We start from the raw sequence: 18,710 nt of genomic DNA on the forward strand, positions 1-18,710 counted from the left end.
CGATGAGCACGTAACTGTTTCCAGAAATTCAAAAGGCATTGCTAATTTTTTACAGCGTAATAAATTCCGGCAAACTTCATACAAAAATGTGAAACTGAACAGCCCAAGAGCGCAACTGTGACAGCCATAGTATAGACACCCATGAATGACGCGACAGCTTGCACCTCATCGCCTCATCGTCAGGCAACCATGAAGTGACCGAGATCGCAGCTGGATAAGGAAGCTCGCTTGATGCTCGCCCACCTGGGAAGAACAATCAATCACGTTACTCACGTGGGTCTACGATTGGGCATACAGTTGCGCTGTTTGGCTCTTCAGCCATTTTTCTGCGTGAAATTGAATGAAATTCATCACTCTGTGAGGTCCCTGTTGGACTTCACTGAACATAATGAACTATGCATGTGTATATGTGGTTCATTTTATAGCGATAACAATTATACGAACACTACAGGCACTAAACCACCACCGTCGTCGTCGCCATCGTCATCGCCATCACCGTGATGTTCCCTACAATGTCCAAGTGCGATAACAGCAAGGCCGCGCGTCGTATGCTGAGTGTGTCAGTGAAAGCGTGCTAAAGTGAGCCGATGATGGTGGCGCAAGGAAGGAAGGTGGAGAGGAAACGCGCCTTCTTTCATCGCACGCAATGAATTGGGGGAGGGAGGGAGGGCGGCGTTCTTCTCCGGTGGCGGCCATACGTATGGCGCGGCTGAGCGAGCTAGAAGTTCACAATAGCGATGGGGGACCGAGTATACATGCGCCGATGGCTGATAGCTTCAAGTGTGCTGTGTTCTCCCAGCTTAGTTTGCGTTGAAGTGCGAGGCAGCGAGAAGGTCGATTCGCTCGCTGCTGCTACGCTGCTTCTTCCCGCCAGCGTTTCGACAGCAAGTGTCCGCGTTCATCGAGTGATATGTGTTCATGTTTGCCTGTGCGGGCGTAACACCGTGCTCGTTAATTTAGTTAGTAAGCGCATGTTTACAAGTTTATACCGCCGATAAAGCTACTATCATTGCTTCGTATAGCTGTCTAATGAATTGCTATCGCAATCCATGCTTCACTTTCAGAGCGAAACTGCGACTTTTTCTAATTTTTTCGGAATTTTCGAAACAATCCCCTGTGGCAGATAGCATAGTCTTCTACTTGAGTTGGGTTATTCAAAAAGACGGATGCTACTACTACGAGAAATAGAAATCTATTGAGATAACTGACATAAATTCACTAAATAAACTCTTAATTAATTTATGGCACTTCTTGCAATTTAATTATTGTAGCCGGTAGGTTTGCAAGACACATCCACTTCTAAAGAATTTTCAGCACGACACCATATTCGAGATATTTATCAAAGTGTGGGAAAAAGTACATGGGCGTTCCAGTTACTTTGGTGCTGTGATCCATGAAAGAGCGCTTTGATAAAAAAAGTAAGTAAAACAATAGTGTATTTTATGGTGAGTTTGATGGCGCTTATCTCCAAACCAGTGTAATTCGTCAAAGTCAGTGCAAGTGAATACAATTTGCGAACTCATCGGCAGAAATTGTAAATTGTGATATCTTCCGTAAATGATTTAATTACAAAGGCAATCAGTATTCTTTGTTAATTAGTTAAATATGTGTCTCGATTTCTCTTGCAAGCAATGTTCGCTTCTCTGATCAATCCAGCGCAAGAACTAGAATTATTTTATCCGCAGCAAGCAATTTACAAAAATTCCGCAGAACATAAAAATTATTAACCTGTATAACACCTATCGTTCCCAACCATGCCATGGTCGAAACTACTTAATTACAACAAAAAAAGCCGTATCATCATAGAAGCTTTTCCTTGTTTGCTTCGTGAACTCACGGTCCGCTGCAGCGAAAGGCGCATGATTTGCGGGCGGGTGACCGTTTTGTTGGTTTGCTAGGCGCGTGGCGTCCTGCTACCGAGTACCTTCGGCGAAGGTGCTAGTATTTAGGTTCGGCTACGTTGTGTTTTCGGCAGCCCATTGAGTTGTGACGCGCTCAGCTTTAGGAATGCGAGTGGCAGAGTTCGAAGGCGTGCGCCGCGAACGCTCGAAGGCATTTTGCTTCACCCTGGCGTGTCTCGTGCCGGAACAAAGCAAGATTCGCCCGTCGACGCCATTGTCTTTCTGCGCCGCTCAGCGCAGCAGTTTTCTTAGTCTCTGCGACCGCAAGCGACGAGATAAGCGGCATGTAAGCACTGCTGATGCATGTTGAAGCTTTACTCCATAGGCGACGAGGTATCACAGGCTAATCGGACAGGAAAGACAAACCATCTACGAAACTACGTCCTCACCTCAGCAGGAGGCCTACACCACTTACACCAGGCTACACCGCGTTGGAGTCTTCCTTGCACTGAGACTACCGAAGCGCTCACTGTCGGCGCTAGCCAATGTATTGGTGAAGTACTTCGCTTCACCGCTCGTAGATGGTGGCGTCATCCCTGTCAAGAGAGGCGATATTTTACACGTTCGCGCTGACGTCACATCCTTTAGAGGAAGATGATGGTGGAGTCCAGCATAAATCACTTTCATGTTAAAGAGAAATGCAGAACGCAATCTGACGCATCCCACAAGCTCTTATGTAAACACATGCCATGAATTCGTGGGCGATTTAGGGTTAAAAAATATGATGAAGAAAGTAGACACACAATACTTATTAGCTCTGGTACGGGAAGCCAAGTGTCGGGCACTTGCAGCTCCGCCACCTTTCAGCTTCTAGTCTGCTAGCTAATGGTGAATTCCAATGGCAGATTCACAGCACTTACGGTAGTAGTTTTTCTGCTCGTTGCGGAGCAGGTCTATTCCTTTAGGGGATTGAATGCCTACCGTATCCTTCATTGGCGGATTGGGAGCACCTACGCAGCTAGATCCACTCCATGGAGCAGCGTTCTCTATTCCCCCAAAATTGATGGAGTCAACCGGAAGTCTTGATGTCAGGCCGCCAACAGCCTACGTAACGCTATGGCACCCGTGAACGCGAATCATGGTCTCTCGGAAACAATGTGTGGTGCTTCGCATCGTCAACTTGCTCTTTTACTGTTTGCGGAGAATCTAGCTCAAGTTCCCTATCGACCAGTAGGGACTAAAGTTACGAAGAAGCTTCGGAATCTGTAGTGTATTCAAGCAAGCATTCGACATAATGTTTCGCCCACTGTCCAAGAGAGTGAAAGTTGCGCGTTTCGTCGACGATGTCGTCCGGGGGAATTCGGATGAAGAGGTTACAACGGCTCCTTTCCCGAAGTTCGCGTTTTAACAGCCTTCATTTTTGTGGATCAAAAGCAGTTCCGAAGGAACTTCAAGCTGTCTCGATGTGTTGCCCTCGAATAGATCGTGGGCTTCACTACGTCTTCGACGTTTCAGACGCAAAATCACGGCAGAAAAGAGAAGACTTGCATGTGGTGTGACTTTCATTTGAGCGAAGGATGCTAACAAGAAACGCGAAACTTATAGACACAACGCGCGTTAGTTCAAACCGAAACGGCCGAAAACAACGAAAAACGCTAGGAATGCTGGGCGCTTTCGGAAAGGGGGGAGGGGGAGGGGGGCTAACATGCTCTACCAATTGCTTTGGCGGCAGTATCTGTGTTTCAGTCGTTGATTTCATTCTGTTGCCCTCCATCGTAGCAGAGTGCTCCGGCGCAAGGTTCATCGGCCACTCCTAATCTGTCATCGGAATTCACTATAAGCCAGGCCAGGTACATGCGTCGTGCGGATTAGCCAGAGTACTTGAAGTTGGCAGGCGTACTCGCAGAAGGTCAAAGCACAAAAAAAAAACTCGGACAAAGAATAAAATGTCGAAAGGAGGACGCCACGTGTGCTCATTGTGCTAATTTTCTCGGGCCTTAATCCTTCTGCCAATAGGCCTACCAGACTACTTCAAGAGCAAGTTCTGCAAGCAGGATGCGGAGGCGGTAGCGAAAATGGTAGCTCTTTAGTAAAGATATTTCTTGCATGTTATTTCGTGACGCTCTTCCTCCTTCAACTTCTGTGCAAGTGGCTTTTCGTGCAGTAAACGGGGATGAGGAAACACATCCTAGAAACTTAAAGCTGACCGGGTTTACGTGCGAGCAGAGACGGCAGCGTAGCGCCGCACGAAGGAAAGAGATTAGCTGTGCGATCCCTCGTTCTGGTCGAGCGGAGGGGCATTAGAGCGGAGCGCTTTGCTGCAACGCCTGTGGGAAAAAGTCGGACTTACTGTGAAGATGATATAATCAGTCAAGCCTGCCTTTCTTCGGCAACAAGTGTTAAATAATAGTACATCTTTGTTTCGATTTGGTATTATTATCGTGCTGCGTTTGAAGAAGACGCCGACGGGATGCCACTGCTGCTCGTGCTAGCGACCATAGCACGAGTTTCATAGAATAATTACTAGAGGGAACTCTGGCGCTAGTGTCTACGGGAGCCAGCATGGGAATTATGGGAAGTACATGGATTTGCCTAAACTTCGTCCTTCTGGCTTCAAGGCTGCGCGACTTCGTAAATTCGTTCCTTTCAACAAATTACTGTGTACTAAATAATTAAATAAACATTGATTAAGATTGTCTAACTGCAGGATTCGAATAAAGGACCTCTAGCACAGGAGTACAGGAGCAGAGAACACCTTTATGAATTTTTCGCGGGCATGCCAGCGTGTGGAGACGCTTTGCGCGATTCAATTCGGCCACCCCGACAGGTTGAGCCACTGCAATTAGTAGTGATTGTGCGTGCTGGCGAAGTATTCTGCACTTAGAAAATTATAAATCACTTTGATACTTGGGACAATGAAGACGAATAAAGCCTAATAAACAAAGCCACAAAAACAACAATCCACAAGTACGAATATCAGGCAAATCCATGTACTTCCAATCATTTCCATGGTGGCTGAACGATGGCCGCGCCAGAGTTACCTCTAGTAATTATCGTATGAAACTCCCTGCCAGTGGTGGTCGCCATGTTTGTGTTGCAACAACGCTAGTCGGCTGCTCACGCTCCGTTGGAGAGAGCAGACAAGTGCGCGAGAGGCCCGCTCCGTAAACACGCTGGCCGCCCCAGAGTACCGCACATGCGTAGTGGCGTCTCCCGAGGGGTCCGCTGGCCCGCAACCCACCCAGCTATAACTCTCTACTGCGTGCTACTTTAAGCCGACTGAATGACGGAGTGTTCACAGGAAAAAGAGATATGACACCATAGACTCAAACGCCATTCGCACGGAAACCTACCAGAGATCTGCTGCACTTTTTAAAGACTGCACTGTGCGACCAGCTTTGATTGCGCGGCGAAGGCTGTTGGGCGCGCGCTCGCATCAGTTGTCATCCTTTCTCTTTTTTATTTTGCTTTGATTGCGCTGGCAAATTATATGGACACTCCAGGCGAACTTCCACCGTCGCAGTCGGCATACCACGAGGTATGCGTACCACGAGGTACTCCTAAAGTTCAAGTACGATAAGACTGCTATTCTGTAGGTGCGAGCGTGAGCTGATAAGGGTGGTGGCTTGATGAGCGGCGCCTTCTCGCATGCGCAAGTGGGCGAGCAGGGAGTAGTAGTAGTAGTAGTAGTAGTAGTAGTAGTAGTAGTAGTAGTAGTAGTAGTAGTAGTAGTAGTAGTAGCAGCAGTATTAATAGTAGTAGTAGTAGTAGTAGTAGTAGTAGTAGTAGTAGTAGTAGTAGTAGTAGTAATAAACTTTATAAGAAAAGAAATGTGCTATGAGCACGCGATAGAAAGGGGGACACGATAACGCGCGTCTCCTAGACCCGGCAGCGGCTTCGCATGGCGCGGCTGAGCGCGGCCGTGCACGCGATTACCTCCATACGTTGGAGGTAATCTACGGTGGGCGTAAAAGGCTAGGCGAAACGAGATAGCGGATGGCTTCGCGTGCGCTGTGTTCTCGCTCCGCGCTAGTTAACGAAAGCGAGAGGCAGCACGAAGTGGAATTCACTCGCTAGTGACTCCGCTCTTCATCACGCCGGCGTTGAGACAGCGGATGTTCGCGGTCATCAGGTGGCATCCATTCGTGCTTGAAAGGGCCCGAGTGGCACCTTGCTTGTAAAGTTATTTAGTAAGCCAATGTTTACCGCATCTTATACGACCGATAGAATTACGAACCTCACTTCGTGCAGTTGTCTAACACTTTGCTATCGCTATCAATGTTTCGCCTTGTGGACGACACTGCGACATTTTTTCCCCCTTTCTTCCTGCTTTTATCTCCCGCAGTGCAGCGTAACAAAGCAATGCAGCCTGGTTAATTTCTGTGGTTTTCCTTTTCTTTCAACGTCTCTCATATGTTCGTGAGCTTCTCCCTCCGCCAAACAACAAGTCATGCAGGGCCGAAGCGACCACCTGGCGGCAACTACAGACAGATACTTATCGAAACCCGCTAGCATATCACAGATTCTTCACTGAGATCTATCACGACAGCACCTGCAAGGTCTGGGTTTAGAACCTGCTCCACTAAAACGTGCGCTCTGGGAATGTGTGGTAAAAGCTAAAGGCATTAACCCCAATGTTCTCTCGATGACGTGGGCCGATTCCCTGCACAGCTCCACGCTAGCTGACCAAATGTAGGCCGTTATGCAGGCTCGCGAAACAGTGACTACGACACTCAAACAAAGGTTTTACCAACCAAAAAAAAAAGATTCTTTCATAACTTCTTTTTTCGTCCTCAATATCGCGAAAGTACTCCAGTCATGGAAATGTAGAGCTGTCACATACCAGCCGCAAGGAAGCTGGTATGTTGCAGCCTAGGCAACGCAAGTGCAGTCCAACCGGCCTGCTAATGACGCGATTGGGCAGGTCAACGCGAAACGTTGCGCCCCCGAGGAACCCCACGGTCGAGTGACAAGCTACTGCTGCAGTCGCCCACCCTTGGCGCCTAATTAGAGCCAGGCTTACGCCTTTGCCGGAGTAAATGAAGTGACTCGGACGATGGTATTCAGCGAGACATGTGCCGCATTTCGAGCGGGAAGCAGCTTAGAAACAGCAAATAGACACGGAATTCTACATTCAGGAAGGAACAAGTTCACTTCGTTGCAACTTACTGGGTAGTCCAAAGTTCTTTCCGCTGTCGGAGGAAAACTCTGTGGATAAATTAGGATAGCTCGGGTAAAGCTCAGTGAGCCAAATCAAGCCAGTTTCCTACATGCGTGGCTTTTTTTTAACGTTTAGCCGGATTGAGGATCAACACTAGGGAGACTAATTACATGACACACATTCTAACACACACACACACACACACACGCACGCACACACACACATATATATATATATGTGTATATATATATATATATATATATATATATATATATATATATATATATATATATATATATATATATATATATATATATATATGGGTGTGTGTGTGCGTGTGTGTTAGCATGTGTGTCACGTAATTGTAATGTAATATATATATACTGCGAGACCGCTGTTTATTTATTTATTTATTTATTTATTTATTTATTTATTTATTTATTTATTTATTTATTTATACATACTGCAGCGCGATATGCGCTATAGCAGGAGTGGGTTAAGAAAAGGTACAAAAAATGCATCGGAGTATATTGCGGTAAACACAAGTGAACACTTTTAAAGAGCACTGATGAAAGAAAAATGCACAAGAAGTTATACAAATGCTGCCAGGCATGGGTGAGGACGATTATGCATCTGGGATGGCGGTTGCAAAAATTTGGGATGAACATGGGTGAATGGACCCAGTTAATGAATTCCAGTCTTCGATTGAGCGGGGAAAAAAGCTGAATTTGAACATGTTAGTACGTGCGTAGTAGGGTATCAAGTGTAGGTCATGAAGGCTTCTCGTTGATGATCCCGGCGCGAAGTTAATGTAATTATCATTTGAGAGCCTAACTAAAGAATTGACAATGCAATGCAAGAATTTTATTGATTCGACACGGCGACGAGAAGAGAGCGTGTTCAGGTTCAAGGAAGAAAGTGTTGAAGAGGGTGAAAAGTCGCGATCGTAACGATGACATATAAATCGCACAGCTTTTTTCTGTATAGACTCTAGCTTATTAATCTCGAACAGCTTATGCGGGCAACAAACTACAGATGCAAAATCAAGAAGAGCGGGGATTAGAGATTTATGCATTAAGCCTCAATGGTTTATAACATGTGTATGTTTCCCCGGGCAGTTACGTGCGTCCATCAAGCTTTTTTTTGGCGACCTCAGAGCGGACGTTGGGAGCGCCAAAAATCTGCCGAACGAAGTCCTGGCAACGTCACTGAGGTGGAATGCGACGTTGCGAAGCTTGTGCATGTCATCCCACCGGTTAGACTCACTCACGCGGTCATAATTGTCCAGCCAGTCATCAACGCCCTCACTACGAAGGCCAGCAAACATGGTTGGATCGCGCTGCCACGTGCTGACGGTCCATGTAGGAACGGCCGGTGGGGCAGAGACGGTGACGCCGCAGGCTCCAGGAGGATCTTCTTGGGGCATGCTGGCGGAAAGGTGGACCAAGCGGCGGCCTGAACGGAGCTCCAGGGAAACGAGAAGGCGTAGAGGACCAAGGGATCGAAAGCAGCCTCCACCACTTGCGAGACAGCTGTTAAGCCTCAACGGTTTATTTCACAGGTCGTGCGCTGAAGACGATGATGCTGGCCATGATGATGAATATATACAGAGGAAGAAGTTGAAGGGATAATATAATGCTCACAACATATATATATATATATATATATATATATATATATATATATATATATATATATATATATATATATATATATATATATATATATATATATAATTCCCATAGTCAATTTGAGAATGGCAAGCCGAACGGCACCACGTGCTTATAGTAGCAAGTTGAACCAATTCGTTAGAAAAGTCTATTTGCAGGTTATTGCAATTCAGAAAGGTCACTTAGACCGAAATAATTGTTGTCAAATTCTTCGTTCAGTTTATCTCATTACGCAGGTGCAGGCGCGTACCCAGAAAGAGACCCGGGAGAGCCGCCCCCCCCCCCCACCGCCCCCCACCCCGCAGAATTTAAGCGGCATGCCCCCCTACCTTCCCCGCCCACGCCACCACTCCTCATACACATTTCTAAAGCGCTGACAAATCAATCGATTCGGCGGTCAACATCTTGTAGCCTTTTACAACGAAAACTGTATATGACTAACCTTGCGTAGGTTTCTCGGCATCCATCAACAGCAAAAATAATCATATGGGCCGATCCTCATGATAGTGCAAAAAGGGTCCAAACTCAATGGCACATACCCATGTGGGATCGGGAACCTGGAACGCGCCCTTCGAAACCTTCGGGATGAGCCCACATATTATGAGAGCTCAACGACTGCTTCCCCACCGCCGCGGGTGAGTCTGGTATTGCACTATCTTCGGCATCGGCCCACGGGGAGTGCTTAATGTCTGCTTCACCCCCACTGCGGGTCGGCCCCGCATTGCTCTAACATCGGGCTGAGCCACAACGGAGGTGAAACACTTTGCTTTTTGTTTGAGTGCTTTGACTATCGTCAGCTCTCTCTGCAATTCCATTTCCACAGAATGCAATGGTTGTCAATTTTTTCACTCCTTTTGGATCGTGGTAGTTATCGCATCCCCTGGGGTGTGAAGGCCAGTTTTCTCATCGATTCGGTGCCCACGCGCTTAACCCGAGATGAGCAGTTTTCACAAAGGATCACGCGCATCGTTGTTGCTTTGTTAGTTCAACCTTCTTTGTTTAGACTCATCCAGGGACCAGGAAGGGGATTCGGTTCGTAGTCAGTTGGTCTGTATGCTAGTGGAACGAGTTGCGACCGGAGAAAATGCCAGTTGTGTTTAACTTTTCCTTTTGCTTCAATATATCCTCGAGTGACGGCTCACCGCGATGCTGGCAGATCCTCGGAACCATATACCAGCGATACGGGTTAGATAAGGTGGAAAATGAAATAATGGGAAAAGCGCAAATCATTAGACCCTACAATTACCGTTAAAACCATAAGCAATATCACTGTCACCCGTTACCTCGTCAGGCTTTTCCCTAATTGTAAAGCACTTTTCGTGCACAACTGGCAACTTGAAACAAGAGTCGCAGGGAGTTGAGAAATTAAGCGATCTACTAAGAGAGATAGCCAAGGCAAGAGCCAAACAGTAAGGAAAAGCGAAAATTGGCAAATTTAACCGTTCGTGAAAATACTTATAGATGAACGTCATATTATTTAAAACGTAAGTAGAGAAAACGCTTCTACAGTTATCAGTCGAGCCGCCTGACGTAGCCACTTCTTTGCTGTGCTAATGTGGGTGTTTTTTCTAACCTTTCACGGTGGACGCAGTACGTCTAGAACCGCAGCGTCCTGCGCTCTACGTGGTTGTATAGGACTGGCGACCACGCATCGCTTCGCAACTTTCCAAATAACAACACGAGTCGCTTCTGGCACTCAAATTGGTAGAGCAGTAAACGAGGAATCTAAAATAACTTTGACTGTTCCGCAAACACATATATATATATCTGTAATTCTTCCATAGCTAATTCAAAAAGCGCTACCAGAAACCTTTATTTTACATTTTCGCTGGTTTACTTGTTCTTGGCAGTGCTCTTCCTGCGCTTCTGTCATGCGTGAGTCCATTTGATGTGTTTCATTGTGTGGTAAGTAAAGGAGAGGTGTATCTCATAGGGCGAGCCTGCGAGGTACACCTTATTTCACTTCTCCTTTGTGGGTTACGCGTCTTTGTGACGAATAGTTGGCAATATTCACATTTTTACTAGTAAGGGTACGTTCGTCCCCCCTGATTTGCATAGAAAGATTACCTTGGGTTGCCCCCTCCCCCCCCCCCCCCCCCCCCCAAATAAAAAATCCTACATGCCTGCGCAGGTGGCACCGCGGGGCACGGCTCTCTGTCGAGCCCCCGTGTGACGTAAAAGCGTGGCGTCAAAGGACGGCGTGTAATAAAGCCTCTGCCGCATTTCCTTTTTCCCACGAGCTCATTCCGGTTGGCGCATTGCTCACTTGTTACGTTGGACGCATTCCGCTGGACGCATACTCACTTCAGCAGCAGGACACTGCTCCACGACTGTGAGCTGAATTGCGGGAGCAGTGCTCTTCCCCGCAAAAGCCATCCCCATTCCGTTTAAAACTTCTCGACAGACAACATTTACTGCTGGCGAGTTTGCTGTGTTTCGCAGCGAATTTCGTGTGATTCATCAATAACCGTCACTAAAGACCACAAATTATATGCTCCACGTTTATCAGCTCGCAATATTTGCGTCAATCTAGCATTATGAGGCTCCCCATTAGAGTGAATATCCCATTAGAGTGAATCATTTTGCTCAGCGCAAAATGATTTCTCGACTTTTATATTTATTTTATCATAGCCACTAAAAGATACACTACGTACTCCTTACATTAAAACACCTTTCACTCACTTATACAGAACAAATCAGGACAAACTAAAGCGCGAAAATCAAAGTCATTATAACGCTCAGAAGGCTCACCATTTTCGCACTCCATTTCCGAGTGGAACATGCTACCTACAGGTGCTGTAAAATCTGCCTCTGATAATGCACTTGGTAACAGCATTCACAATTTGCATTTCGCATGGTGATGATATTCACCGTAAAGTTTTTTAATGTTTTCCTGCTTGACATCTTTATAATTCTGTAGGAAACGGTATTGCTATTTGACACCATGTGTTCTTATGAACCAACATATTTTAGGCCAATTAAATGCTAACCTATTCTAACAGCAAATTCAGTCTTTGCATCTGATCTGCTTATTATTGCTAGAATTACTTCTTTGTTTCAAAGCAACTTATTTATGTGTATTAGTACATGGTCATCCTAGCGTTTCTCTTTTATTATCATTTATTAGTATTCTTTTCTGCATGATTCCATATATTGCCATTTTGATCATGTATCCTCTCTTGCATAGGCCCGAACCAGGTGAGCAGTATTGTAAATAAAATTAGAATAGAATGAAAGGAAATGGAGCGTCTACACCGATTGTAAGGGTGCCCTGCAATGTCTGCTGTCCGCTCTACGACGTGTACCACAATACCAACTAGTGCTGGAAATAAGACAGCTCATCACCAACTAGGAGAAAAGGCACATGACTTCAGATTTCAGGGATCCAAGGGTGACTGCGACATCATAGGCAATGAAAGTGCTATATATATATATATATATATATAGGACACCTACCATGTGTTGTTCATGCGTTGCTGCACTCTGATGAAGGCTGGTCCACCAGCCGAAAACGTTATACATATATATATATATATATATATATATATATATATATATATATATATATATATATATATATATATATATATATATATATATATATATATATATATATAGTAGGCAAAGAGGGTTTCTTCAGGCTACCTTTCAAACGTAAAGAACTTGAGTGGTGCTACAAGGTAAACAGAACAAGTATTTAATTTCGACAGTTTCGATCGGTGGACCGATCTTCGTCAGGGTTTACAAAAAACCCTGACGAAGATCGGTCCACGGATCGAAACTGTCGAAATTAAATACTTAATTTGTTCTGTTTACCTTGTAGCACCACTCAAGTTCTACATATATATATATATATATATATATATATATATATATATATATATATATATATATATATATATATATATATATATATATAGCTGGTTATAGCTGGTCATAAGCAACTGTTGTTTGCACCGGTGTTTGTCTTCCTCTCTGTTGTGCCGATCCGTCGCGCTGGATGTCAAGATTGTGTGCTTGTGTGCTTCAGTGCATGAAACGACCTTTTTTTTACAAATCAACTGGAACGCCAATGCATTTATTCGCAAAGTTCGGGAATTTATATCTCGAAACTGGTGTCATCTTGAAAATTCGTTCCAAGTCGATCCGCCTTGCGAGCTCCCCGGCTAGAATTCGTAAATTGCAGTATGCTCCTTAATGTAATTAGCTAAACACTAACTTTGTGATTTTTTATTAATTAGCCGACTTTGCATCTCAATCTATCTTGCAAATATTGTCCGCCGCTTCGAGTAGACCAGCTCATGAACTAGAATTGTGCTGTCTGCCACAGGCAACTCTCAAGGATTTTCGAAAGTATTCTCTGAAACACACTGTATAAAGATCGCAGTCGATTTTCCGAAGCTAATGACAAAAAGAAATATCTTGAGTGGTCTGAATGCACGACGCAATCCGAATTCTTTGTCGTCGGCGCGACCATGTGCCGCGTCAACTAGCAGGCACCAATCAGTGCTTCGCGGGCAAAGTGCCCAGGGCATGGCAGAAAGTAATTTGGTCTCCTCGGTCATTGTGTCACAGGCAAAGCGATGACATGCTCTTGATGGGCTCTTGCGAATTCCGTTATTAGTTTCTGACAGACAATAAAGGCCGCGTGCCTTATGACATCCTCTTGCCGAAAGCAAGGTACGCCAGGACGACCACTTTGCCGTTGCATCAGCGCTCATTGTAATGATCACTCTTGTTCTACTAACGTCTTGCGTGAATCGTCGGAAGTGATTGGATAAATAATGTTGTAGTATTATATCCTCTGCGACATGCGCAAATGCTAGTGCTTGCGTGAAACATATCGCCTTTCACCTGGCCATGCGGCTGATTGACTAATGGCGTTATTACGTGTTGATGTGATGCAATGCATTTTATACAACCAATCTTGGTGCAGCGGCAATTTTCACGTCCTTCGCTTCCATGAATTGTTCTGGGGCCGGTTTGAGTAGAAACAATGATGGTGGCTGGAGAAGCAAGAAAATTATAAAGGGCTGTCTGAGGCAGGTGATGTTGAAACCCGAGTATTTGCAGCGCTAACAAATAGGATACATGCACAGAAAAATACATTAGGGCATGCATAAAGTTAATTTGACGTTTAAAAAAGTAACCTTTTCGATATCAGCCCTCGTACGCGTCGTTTGTTAGTCTTTGCATCTTGTTTGTTGACCCCACAAATACTCTTAATAAAGGGAAATGAGACATCCACCCAATCGTAGCACTTTCTACAAAGAAAACTCATGCGGATTCCTCAAAAGAAAACCCTCACAGTTGAAGAAAAATTCATCCTGGTCTGGGTCTGAAACCTGGGACCACCGTTTTTCCGGGGCAGCCACTTTCAATTTTTCTTCAACTGCGAGGCCTTTCTTTCCAGGAATACGTATGGGTTTCCTTTGCAGCAATTGCTACGATTGGGTGGATGTCTCACTTCCCTTTAGTAATTACTTCGCTCCACCTTGCGAGTTTCCGCAGAATTATTAGGTTATACAAATATTCTATTTTTGAAAACGTAGCGCTAACTATGTTGTTCATAAACGCATTTTTCAGGTCTGATAGTTTGTGCCAACTATGTGGTACATGAACAAATCATTTCAGCTCTGGTAGTTTATTGTGAACCAGGTTGAAAGCGCGTAATAACTTCGCCCCTACTTACCAGTGCCTAGAATAAAGCATGCTCTCGCTCTCTCATTTATTCACTACATTTATTCTTGTCTTTTTACTGCGACATAACAAAGGCACAGAAAAAAGTATGGTGTAAGCTATCTGACGCGAAAACTTCTCTTGCCGAGCCATCGGAAAGAGAATTGACAGACAAGTCCTGCTGTTTTGAGCATTCTTGTCGAATTGAACAACCCTTTTAGGTTGCAATAATTATTTAGAAAATATACATATCCTGTGAAAATTACACTTCTCATTTATTCCCTTTGCTAGACAGCCATTTATTGAAGCACTTTATATGTCTTCAGTCTTAGCTTGCTTAATTTAGGTCTGAGCACATCCATTGTCAAGCTTGAACTTCTGTTTGCTTGTCACCATCCTGTAACAGTGTCATGCGTTACACACGGTCTACTAATGGCATTTGAGGAAGTGTTCATTATAAGAAAATGGCCAGGTGTAGGAAAAGTTTCTGTACACTTTGCCCTCTAAACCCTATACAAATGAATTGATTTTGACATTCACGCTACGCCAAGCTTTACTTTGAACAAAATTTATATTTACCTACTCGTGTTGCAATTTTTGGAACACGCTTACACTTCGTAAGCTCCCTAGTCATCATGGACAGCACCATCGAGGAAAGAAACAAAATAGGAGGAACCTTGCCGTCATGCTTTTGAAGCCAGAAGTGCTGCCACGTTGGTGTGCCATCTCCCTTTGCGCCTCCAATCAGCTCGCCAGAGCAGACAGGCATGAGATTTCAACTTGCATTGAGGATGACGAGGCCACTTTTGCCGAAGGTAGATCCACGTATCGAAACGTTGTCCAGCCTTTCTGAGGCACCTTATCTCTCTTTATAACCTTTATGCCACTTTATACAACCAGTAATCCCGATTTCTGTATATACCCAAAATGTCGTACCAATTCTGGTTTCGCCATGTTTAAATATATATTGCCAAGCTTTTGAATCTAATCGATCTGTCAGTACTTCAGAACTACGTGCTTTTCTGCAATCCGTTATCATTACTCTGAATAGTTTGCTTCAGTGTTCAGTAACTCTCTTACCACTGCATCTTGCACATCCAGAACATTGCGAATGTAGTTTCCATAGCGTATACTTTATTACTGTATTTCTATGTCTTTCTTTTCTTCGTTCTTCTTTCTGTGTATAATATATATATATATATATATATATATATGCACAAGTCGATATGTTCAATAGCAAGTAATATTTATTATTTGAATTGTAATGTACTGTAAATATTTTTTTTTGCTTTTTCTGGACAATGTAGCTCATTTTGCATTTCCTTTTGGAGTTTCTTCTATAGAATGCGCAACGACTGTTCTAGATCCATCTGTAGCATGCGCTGACACTGTCCGACTGTATGGTGTGACGAGGCTATAAGTAGTGCTTAACGCTGCATTTTTTTCGGCGCCGCGGTTTCTTCCCTGAAACTGACATAAAAGATAAACTGAACTTACCTGGCGTAGCATGCGATAGGCGCTTGGTAGGCAAACATATGCAGCACTCATTCAATGATGTCCCTCAATCAATGTTCCTAGGACTACAAGTCCTACTGTGCGGTGATAGTATAGGGTGATAGTGATCGGTTGGGATTGTGTGTCCTTGCTACCTCTCTCTCTCTCTCTCTCTCTCTCTCTCTTTCTTTCTTCTTTCCGACCTCTTTACCTCCCCCTCCATGCGTCCCCACTCTAGGGAAGCAAACCGGATTTTTCCTCCTGGTTAACCTCCCGGCCTTTCCACTTTCTTCTGTATCTTCTTCTCTGTCTCTCTTGACAGAAAAAGACTTGCTGATTCCATGGATACACGAGAAAGCTAACGATGTCCACGTTCCAAAACGAACTCAGGGGAGAAACCAATACGTTTTCGCAAAAATTGCTTTCAAAAGCTCAGTATTGGCCTCTTGCAGCGTATACGTCCGCGTATGTGTTATCCCTGCCCACTTGTTCTCCCGACATTCACAGCAACCCCTTGAATATTAAGTATGCGCATTTTGCCCTTTGCGCCCATTCAGTGGCGCCCCACCATTCCATCTGGACGTTTTTAAAGAAAAAACGGTTGAAAAGCCGCGTGAATAATTTCCATAACGACTTTTAATGGAGTTAGAAATGACACAGGGCTTAGTGAAAAAAAAAAGCTAGCGGGTGAAAATGAAAATATGTTCTAGAAATTTGCGTATTCTTTACCACATGTGTCTAACCCCTCGCGCACGTTCATTAATTTGTGAGTGTCTAAGAACCGCGTTCTTCTTTCGTTATTGCGAGGAAGAGCTATTTTACACATGATATGACAATTTTTCTGTAAACTGATATATTCTTTAGCACACTAGCATGGCGGGAAGGGCATCTATACCAATACAGTGCGTGCTCTGCAGCTAAATAATCCCCACACTACTGTGCTCGAAGCTAAAGAAACGAGATTACATCGACCAAGGATTCGTAACCTATAAGGACTCGTGCGCCAGCAGGATGCCGCACTTCAGTCGGCTCACGCTCACTGTAACTTCAACTTCTGAGCGAGATCACTCGGAAATGAATGATATATTATTCACCATCGCTCTTCGCGGCTCTCCGAACGCGGGCATCTGAGCATTTGTAAGTTGTTTTCAGAACACAGCGCCACACGCAGTAAGCTTCATCCTCCCCAAGATGGTCTGCATATTCGAATTTTTTCACTAAGTGCATTCAGAAGTAATGAGTGGAAATAAGCTGTGCCGTGAACGTAGCAGCTAGAAAAAGAAAAATGAGTGGCTCCAGTTAATGGTGTAGGAATAAAGGACGAAAGAAAAATACAGTTTGCAGTGCTGCTACTTGCGAACCATAAACAAAAACAGGTTGGAAAAGAATCGTGGGCAGCCCTCACGGGGGCAAACACAGAAAAAATAAAGACAGTTCCGCCAGGAAGCAAGAACTGAAAGTGATAGCAAGGTTTAGCATTGCGGGCTGAACGCGTCTCGGAACACTAGCATGATGAGGAGACTGCCGGCGTCGTTACAGGCGTCGCAACTCGACGATGCACGAGATGAGATCTAAGAAAAACCGCGGGCGTTGGTCAACGTCCAAAGAAAGGATTACATGAACTTAGATTAAGTTCACAACGGTGCCGTAAGCACACATCTGCTCAGAAGGAACGGTAATGTGTATCGACTACGTCCTCGTGGCAGCATTTGAAACCAAAACGCTCACCCGGCTCCGGCAGGGCCGGTTCAGCGCAACCTGAAGGGTCCTCTAATCCCCCAGGTGCAGGCCGCGCGTGCGCCGTCGATAGCAGCACAGCACGACAACGCCTACAGGGCAAATGCGCCTCGAGCATGCATATAATTTCTTTCGCAATATTATTCGTCTGGTTTCAGAACGTCGCATGTAAAGATGCACTCCTGGGGGCGAAATGCGAAAACACTCGTGTACTTAGATTTAGGTGCACGTTAAAGAACCACAGGTGGTCGAAATTTCCGGAGTCCTCCACTACGGCGTGCCTCATAATCAGAAAGTGGTTTCGGCACGTTACACCCCATAATTTAATGTTGTTGTTTTTTTAATATGCACTCCGTTTCTTGCAAGTCACTGTCGTCGTTGTGTCGCCAAAGAATATCCTGGTGATAAAAATTCCCTCCACAACTGATATTGTTTCTTAGTTTATGATGACACTAACGAAATTAGTTCATATGTGTAAGCGTGTGCGTATGCTTGCGCGTGCGTGTGTTTGAAAGCGAAATAGTATCACAGACAACTAAACAAACTTGTAGTACACTTTAGCTGCAGCAATCGATAAGCTAATGGTACAGCGGCTCCAGGAGCAAACGCACGTCAACTATGGCTTTCTGGAAGAGCAAGAACGGCCGCAGCGATCTGAAAATGTTTGCTGCAGCGCGCTAGAAAAAAAAATGGCACAGATTGAACAGTAGCTTAAAAGCCACACGAGCGCGCTTCTGACGGGCCTTGCAATGGGCGTTGCAATCATGGATCTGGCTTTGTTGGCGCGCAGCTTTTTCTACTGATATATAGAGGTGGGTGATTCCTCTCGGGTTATGGGGGTTGAACTACACGGCCCTCACGGCTGAAATTGAGCGTGTGCAAAGTTTCCACAAATTAACTTCATCGATGCAGTGACGCAAACAGAAATAAAATAAGCTATCGAATCGCCAAACTGTCTAAATCAAAGCAACAGAACGTTGAATGGTTCCTTTAGCGCGAATGGTAGAGAAGCATCCTTATTCACTCAACCTTAAAAGGAGTTGTCTTTTTTTGCCAGTCTCTCTCAAGTGATAACTCGTAGCGGCCAGAAACAACCAGCTTGTGAGGTGACCAGTAAGTGGAAAAGAA

The 18,710-nt window shown here is 44.8% G+C and overlaps 1 protein-coding gene and 1 long non-coding RNA gene across 2 annotated transcripts in view; one reads left to right on the forward strand and one right to left on the reverse strand.

Moving 5' to 3' along the window:
• LOC135915774 (uncharacterized) overlaps positions 1-8,428 on the reverse strand; it is a 122,322-nt gene extending 113,894 nt beyond the window's left edge. The window contains exon 1 of the mRNA XM_065448883.1: positions 8,269-8,428. Coding sequence (XP_065304955.1) covers positions 8,269-8,428 — 160 coding nt within the window. The remainder of the gene's footprint in view (positions 1-8,268) is intronic.
• A 789-nt stretch (positions 8,429-9,217) lies between these two features.
• Positions 9,218-18,710, forward strand: part of LOC135900001 (uncharacterized) — a 104,420-nt gene continuing 94,927 nt past the window's right edge. The window contains exons 1-2 of the long non-coding RNA XR_011514324.1: positions 9,218-9,307; positions 10,523-10,577. This is a non-coding gene — a long non-coding RNA (uncharacterized lncRNA). The remainder of the gene's footprint in view (positions 9,308-10,522; positions 10,578-18,710) is intronic.

This window comes from Dermacentor albipictus, chromosome 4 (genome assembly GCF_038994185.2).
Source record: "Dermacentor albipictus isolate Rhodes 1998 colony chromosome 4, USDA_Dalb.pri_finalv2, whole genome shotgun sequence".
Taxonomy (NCBI): Eukaryota; Metazoa; Arthropoda; class Arachnida; order Ixodida; family Ixodidae; genus Dermacentor; species Dermacentor albipictus.